This window comes from Sinocyclocheilus anshuiensis, unplaced genomic scaffold (assembly GCF_001515605.1).
Source record: "Sinocyclocheilus anshuiensis isolate Anshui unplaced genomic scaffold, SAMN03320099.WGS_v1.1 scaffold1081, whole genome shotgun sequence".
In the NCBI taxonomy this organism is placed as follows: Eukaryota; Metazoa; Chordata; class Actinopteri; order Cypriniformes; family Cyprinidae; genus Sinocyclocheilus; species Sinocyclocheilus anshuiensis.
Window position 1 is genome coordinate 389,599 of NW_015555831.1, and position 7,363 is coordinate 396,961.

Genomic DNA, 7,363 nt, shown 5'->3' on the forward strand with positions numbered 1-7,363 from the left:
GTTAAAGAACCTTTAAAGAACTATACAGGGGCTTACAGGTTTTACGGTAGTGGTGCTGTATAGCACCTTAACTACTCCAAAGAACCGCTGAAGAACCTTGTTTTTTTTTAGAGTGTATGAAACTACGAGATAACATTAACAGAAATAAGGTCATTTACAGTGATCAAAAATGTTAAACATGGAAAAAAAGGGGGGGTGGGGGAGGTTGGAAGAAGCTACCGCTCCGTTCCAGTTGATCAGTCTCAGAGATTTGAGTCTCTCGCCTCCCAGAGTGTTCTTATTGGTCGTCCACGATTACAGCACGACTACTGGCAAGAGCCGCCCTCAAGTGATTTGTGTGTGTGAGAGAGAGAGACAGAAAGAGAGGGAGAGAGAGCGAAAGAGGGTACCACTTACAACGACCAATGAATGGCATGCGAGCGCATTTGCGCGCTTTGAAGCAGATGATACCTGAGCGCCTACACTACAGGTCCGCGCGCGCTTAGCTGAACGATGCGTATAAATAGTTCGCAACAGCGCAGGGTTGACTGTGATGAAGAAAAGCAAGGCAACCCAAAAGTTTAGTTTAGTAAGAAGGTAGTTATCAGCCCCGCCTTATAACCGGAGGAATCTGCGGCGGTCATGTTCTGATTCAGAGGTGCGGAACAGACGGAGCGGGATGAAGTCGGTGATACGGAGCGCCAGACGGCGACCGATCCGGCGCTTCTACTGCTGCGGAGTCGGGCTTCTCGCGGTCGTGTGGCTCGCACAGGTGCTGCAGCTGACAGGTTAGGACGATCACAGACAAAACATGCATTAGTGTTACACCAGCATCCCTTGGCCATCCTTCTGTTCGTGTCATGCATTTTCAGTTTTGTTTTGTTTTTTGGAATCTGAATTGTGCGTCTCCGCATTAGTGCGCCCGAGGAGCATACAGATGTATAAACATAAATGAAATAAAATGATTTTAAATAGCTGGTATTTTTATACATATAGCCTAATTGTTTAGTCAAAATGGCAGCAATTACTATTTTTAAATAGTTTTTTTTTCTTCTGCTGCTAGTTAACCCCCTTCACACCTGCGTCACAGCACCACTGAAAGGTGTTTTCCCATGCTTTATACATACCAATTAACTTGGACTATGTTATTGGTGCTGTATTATGCATCATGTTGAATGCTACTTTGAATAGAACGTAGTAAAGATGTTCTTTTACAATGCAAACACCCATGACTTTACCATTGCTAGTGTCATGCTCTACCAGTTGAGTAACAGGAACGCTATACTCCTGATTTTGCAGTAGAAAGCAGAAAGAGAGGGTGATGTGATAGTGTTTATGAGTTTATGAGACCAATATAAATTATCCTACCTAAATCACGTTATTATGGGTTCAAAAATGTCCATAAAACCCTGATCCTAGAGATTCGCCTATCAATTGGATGAAAGCAATAATTATATGCTTCCTGTAGCACTATTATTGTTATATTAATTAGTAGTCGGCTGGTGCACATTATGGAGTGACCTACTCCCATGTCCAATTAAAACAAAAAAATGTTTTTTAAAGAAAAATAATTTGGCCTTCTCATGTAAGTACACATCTTTTCAATGTAATTTCTCAAACATCTTGTTCATTCCTTTGTGTAAACAAAAGGCTAATAATAATTGGTGCTGTGTATATTTAACTTACAGATTTCCAAGTCGACGTGAAATTAAAATTGACCCACTTTTCATTCATTGATTGGTATAATCAAAACCAATACTTGCTTTAGAGTGCTTCTGATGATCCCTTTAAATGACCTAATTAAAAGTAAGCATATTTAAAAATGTATAGAACATTATATATATCATATCAACCCTTGCCTTTACAGCCAAGCATTTCTTTAATGGCAGATCAGTACTTTTGTGGTTTTGAGAACCTCTTTATCAAGTACATATCTCTAGAAACACTCAAAAGTAAATGAGCTCTTTATATGAACTTGAGCTTCTTTGATACTGTTTGAATACTAATGAATATTGGATTGCAAACATATTATTTGCGGCAGATGAGTTTGCAAACATAATGTTAACATTAGAACTGGAAGAACCAACGGCAAGCAAGCAATTTTACAAAAATAATTTTAACATTTTATTTTTTTCCTGGTCAACCTGCTAATATTTGACTTACTTGCATGATTCAAACCAGTTGTGTGAACTTTAAATTGATGAGTATGATCTTTTCTTGACAGGTGACTGCATTATTTAGTTGACCAATGAAATCGGCTTTTTTTTTGTTTTGGGAAAAAATCATGCAACACACTTGTACGTCAGCGCTACAGTAGAATTCACTTATTTAAACCAGAATGATCAATGACGTACAGTAACACATGTCAGCTGTATGTATGTATGTAATGTTTTTTGACACGTTGCATGTTAAATGCAATAAAAATTATTAAGAGTTAAAATTGAAATTAAATGCAGTTAGCTGAACTTTAGCACTCAAGTGCTTTTTGACTCACTTAAGTAGAACTTAAGTACATTTTATATGTAATTTCATAATTATGTATCTTGATGTCTTTTTATGGTAAAAAATAAATAAATATACTTTAATGTAATTTCTAGTGAAATGAAATGTATTTAAATATATTTGTAATGATGAAGTTGCAATTTAGCACATTTAAAATATATTAACTTTAAAATACTACAATTAAAATCAAGTACTTAATATGTCATTTAGTAGGTTAGTCAACACATCAAAATAAGTGTACTTCTTTAAAACATGACAAGATTATTAAAACATAATGATTTAAATGTACTTTAAAGTAAACATTTTTAATTTTGGACATTATTGCAAAGTGCACTTTTTAAAAGTGTACTTAAATGTGTTAAGAAACATCAAAGTGTCTCTCTTTATGTCACTTAAGTGGTATTTTATTTTATAAATATTATATTATCAGCAAGTACAGTTTTATTTACTTTTTTTTAAAGATTTTAAGTAACCTTCAAGTGCGCATCAAGCCCTTTTTCACATGATATATAGACAGATGGTCACTTTCAATCTACAGTTTGTGCAAGGAAAAAAACAGTGTTATTCTACTTAAGTATACTTGTATAATCGGATTATTTGGACATTTCTTGAATAAAGAACAGCCACAGGTTTATACCTACTGACAACAGAGCGACCCAGGACAACAAACTGTTCCAGCTTGCAGTGCTGACACTGATCTTCGTGTGTGGCATCAGTTGTTTAATTTTATGTTTTGTGATGACAGAGAGGACGGTACTGCAGCAGAGGAGCTGATTTTACCCATATATAGTGTCACAAAATGAATGTTGAAAAAATATGCCCTATAAAGAGAGCAAGAGAGACAGTCTGATAAGAAACTGTTTTTAAACCGGTTGGTGAGAACAATGTTCCAGTGGTCTTTCTAAAAGACTCAACATAGAAATCACATGTGAATCCATGTTTGTTGTGTTCTTGATCTTTAAGTTCAGTTTAAATTGCAAGATATTTTGAAGCTGTATTTTGACAAGCCACAAGTTGCTCATAATTTATAGTAGTTAAAGGAATAGTTCACGCAAAAATGAAAATTAGCTGAAAATGTCTCACCCTGTAGATGAGTTTGTTTCTTCATCAGATTTGGAGAAATGTAGCATTGAATCACTTGCTCAGCAATGGATGCTCTGCAGTGAATGGGTGCCGTCAGAATGAGAGTCCAAACAGCTGATAAAAGCATCACAATAATCCACAAATAATCCACATCACTCCAGTCCATCAATTAACATCTTATGAATAGAAAAGCTGGTTGTTTGTAAGAAACAAATCCATCTTTTAACTTTAAACTGCCACTTCTGATCAAATTCATAATCCATAATAATGCTTCCTCCAGTAAGAAAGTTCATCCCCTGTTGTCCTATCACATCCACCCACATATTTGTTTAAAACTGTTTTGGCTTGTAAACTGTGCTTGGTCCATGCATATTTCTCTCCTGATTCACACGAGATGACATTTTCACTGGAGAAAGCATTATTATGGATAGAGGACTCGTATTTTAGCCAGAAGCCAAGGTTAGAAATGTCATAATGTTGGAATTGGTTTTATACAAACATGCAGCTTTTGGCTTCACAAGACATTAATTGATGGACTGGAGTGGTGTCATGTGGAGTGATGTTTTTATCAGCTGTTTGGACTCTCATTCTGACGGCACCCATTCACTGCAGAGCATCCATTGGTGAGCAAGTGATGGAATGCTACATTTCTCCAAATCTGTTCCCATAAAGAAAGAAACTCATCTACAGGGTGAGTACATTTTCAGCAAATTTTCATTTTGGGTGAACTATTCCTTTAAAGAGGCCAAACAGCTCAATAACTTTGCAAGAGCAATTTTTTAAGTGAACTTTTGGGGATTTGAAAAACAGCAAAATGCAATGCAATTATGATTTCAAATATTTGTATTTTTTTAAATTTTATGTAGACTATCCAAACATATACATAGTTCACAAAACAACTAAATTCAGATTTCAATCGTTAAATTTTGCCTGAGGCAGATGTTGTCATATCTATCATGAAATACAGAACTGAATAATTTATCTAATTTATGGAAGATAAATTATTCAGTTTAAAAAGCAACTTGTATATGCTTATATGTGTAGTCTTTGACGTACTGTATCCTCACAGTATTATATATACTGTATAACCCTGCTGCCCTGAACAACAGAACAGGATGCTGCATAGCTTTGCCACACTGTTGTGTTTTCTCGCTGCCAAGGGAAAACTAAACAAAATGGTTCTGGTTGTACAGTATGTGCGTCAGGACGCACGCTTACGTAGTGGAGCTTGAAGTGCCTTCTGGTGCCGAATGTTTTTACTCAAGCATACTTGCTCACAAATACCTTTTTTGGTTTACCTGATGGATTCGTAAATGTTTTCATTAACATTGTTGACTGTTGCAGTGACAGTTTGCAGATACAAAAGTAAACTTTTGTACACATTTGGTTGTGAAAGGTGTAGAGATAAATTAATTTATCATGTCATTACAGAGATCGAGTCTTCATGGCCAGAAACAGACTTTCCCAGACGCAGGATCCTGCAGTATGGCGTGGAAAATCAAACAATTGACACTCCCAGAGCAGGTGGGCAACAAACGTTTTATGGTGTTTGCATTTCAGAAAATGTTAAATCTCAAATTTATATTTAATATTTGATGGTGTGCTATTTATTGAGTGTTTTCCTGGTCATTTATACAAACTACTGAGAGTGAGAGCAAATATTTGTTTTCCCCAAAGGCCACTGCTTGAAAGATATACAACATTTACACATTTATTTATTTGTGTGTGTGCATATCTCTAGGCTATTATGGATGCATGGAGTATATTCTCTAAACTCCCCTTGTGAAAATGAAGTCTGCTTCATTGTATTGAATGTGCATTTGTAGCATTAAAAGCACTAAATGTCTAAAAATCTAAACATCCTTAAACTCAAGGTATATTTACTTGCAAATGCAAATGTTAAAAAGTCTTGAAAAATTGAACAAAATTAAATGAGTTCATGCTTAAAACAAGAATAAAAATCTGTCAGTAGGGATTTGAAAACTGAAGTTGATTTTTTCTGAGCCCATTTGCAGGTTTAATTTTAGTTCTTGTTTATAAAATCACTTTATTTTGATCAATTTAATCATAAACAAGACTTTTTAATCTTATGTAATTTTGCTTCTCAAGTAAACGTGTATTTATTTTAAAATCATCACTTTTTTTCCTTCAATTTATTCCTTTTTTTTTTCTTGATCTTAAAAATGTTTTTAAAAAGTCTTAAATTTACCTCGATAAAACCTGCATACACCTGGTTAATGAAATAAAAGGCCACTTAAGTGACATAAAGAGAGACATTTTCATGACTGTATTTCTTAACATGCTTAAGTACACAAAAAGTGCACTTTGTAATACTGGCAAATTAAAGGTATTACTTGTTAAGTACATTTAAATCATTGTTTGAATAATTTTGTGTTGCTTTAAAGAAGTACATTAAGTCAGTGTATTAAGACAAAATAAGTAATTATGAAATTACATATAAAGATGTACTTAAGTCCTACTTAAGTGGGTCAAAAATCTAAAACTCTAAAAAGTTCAGCTGATTGCATTTAATATACATTTTCTATAATAATTTTCATTTAATTTTAACAGTTAAATGTCCAAAAACATTGCATAAAGTTTACACTTAAGTATATTCTTTTAAAATACATTATTTAAGTACTCTTTTAAAAGTATGTTTTACTACTTTTTCACAAGTCTGCATGGCCTTCGGAAAGCAGAGTTCTGTCTGACAAGGCCATATGTTGTTGAGGTGTATGAATTACTGTAGCAAAACAGAAAAAAGACATATAAAAGGGATGGAAGAGAAAACATACACTGTCCAGAGATACCAGGAGGCTACAGCAAACATAAACAGATGTCAGGAACAGACACTCTACTGCCTCATCTGGAAAACACTTACAGCCATTGATCTCAGACAAATACCTCTGTTGTTATTATTGTAGTTCTGTTGCAGTTTGTGTATTATGCAGACAAAGTACTGAGAACTGAGATCACAGCATGGTCTGTCTGCTTTAATCTGTGAGCGCAGCAAGCAGTTTAAATAATGGCGAACACCACAGACTGGATGCTTGCGGCACTGTTAGTTGCCAGAATTAGACCTGTACACTTGAGCATTGAAGATGCACAGTCTTCAAATCAGGGATGTCAGGCATAAAGTGAACCATAACACTATCTAACTAGATCTTTTGATATAGAGAATCTGATTTCCCCAGTGAACAGGTCAAATCAAAGAGTTTTAGAACAAATGACATGAGTTATTGACTGAAAGATTAATATGATTAAAACCTGACTACATAGGTTTCTCCACATTATTAAACTACCATATGCATACATGCAAAAACACACCCTTGTGAAAAAGAAGTGTGCTTTATTCTACTGAATGTGCACTAGTGCTCTACTTGAGACACTTTCATGACTGTTTCTGAACACACTTAGTACATTTAAAATCATTATGTTTTAATAATCTGTTGTCATGCTTTAAAATACACTTATTTTGATGTGTTGACTAGCATACTAAAGCACATGTAATTATTGATTATAATTATAACTATAGTATTTGATATTACATTTTAAAGTTATATATATATATATATATATATATATGTGTGTGTATATATATACTGTATATATATATATATATATATATATATCATGTTAAATGTTAAATGTACTAAATTGTATATTTGTCATTACACATGTGTAATTACACTGAACAAAATTATAAACGCAACACTTTTGTTTTTGCCCCCATTTTTCATGAGCTGAACTCAAAGATCTAAGACTTTTTCTATGTACACAAAAGGCCTATTTCTCTCAA

General features: G+C 34.2%; 1 protein-coding gene across 2 annotated transcripts in view; it reads left to right on the plus strand.

Annotated features, from left to right (window-relative positions):
- Positions 1–461: 461 nt before the first annotated feature.
- The window catches only part of LOC107675420 (sodium/potassium/calcium exchanger 3), a 38,848-nt gene continuing 31,946 nt past the window's right edge, over positions 462–7,363 (plus strand). For both annotated transcript variants that reach the window (XM_016469752.1, XM_016469751.1), the window contains exons 1-2: positions 462–767; positions 4,996–5,088. In XM_016469752.1, the coding sequence (XP_016325238.1) occupies positions 659–767; positions 4,996–5,088 (202 nt within the window). In that variant the 5' untranslated portion in view covers positions 462–658. The remainder of the gene's footprint in view (positions 768–4,995; positions 5,089–7,363) is intronic.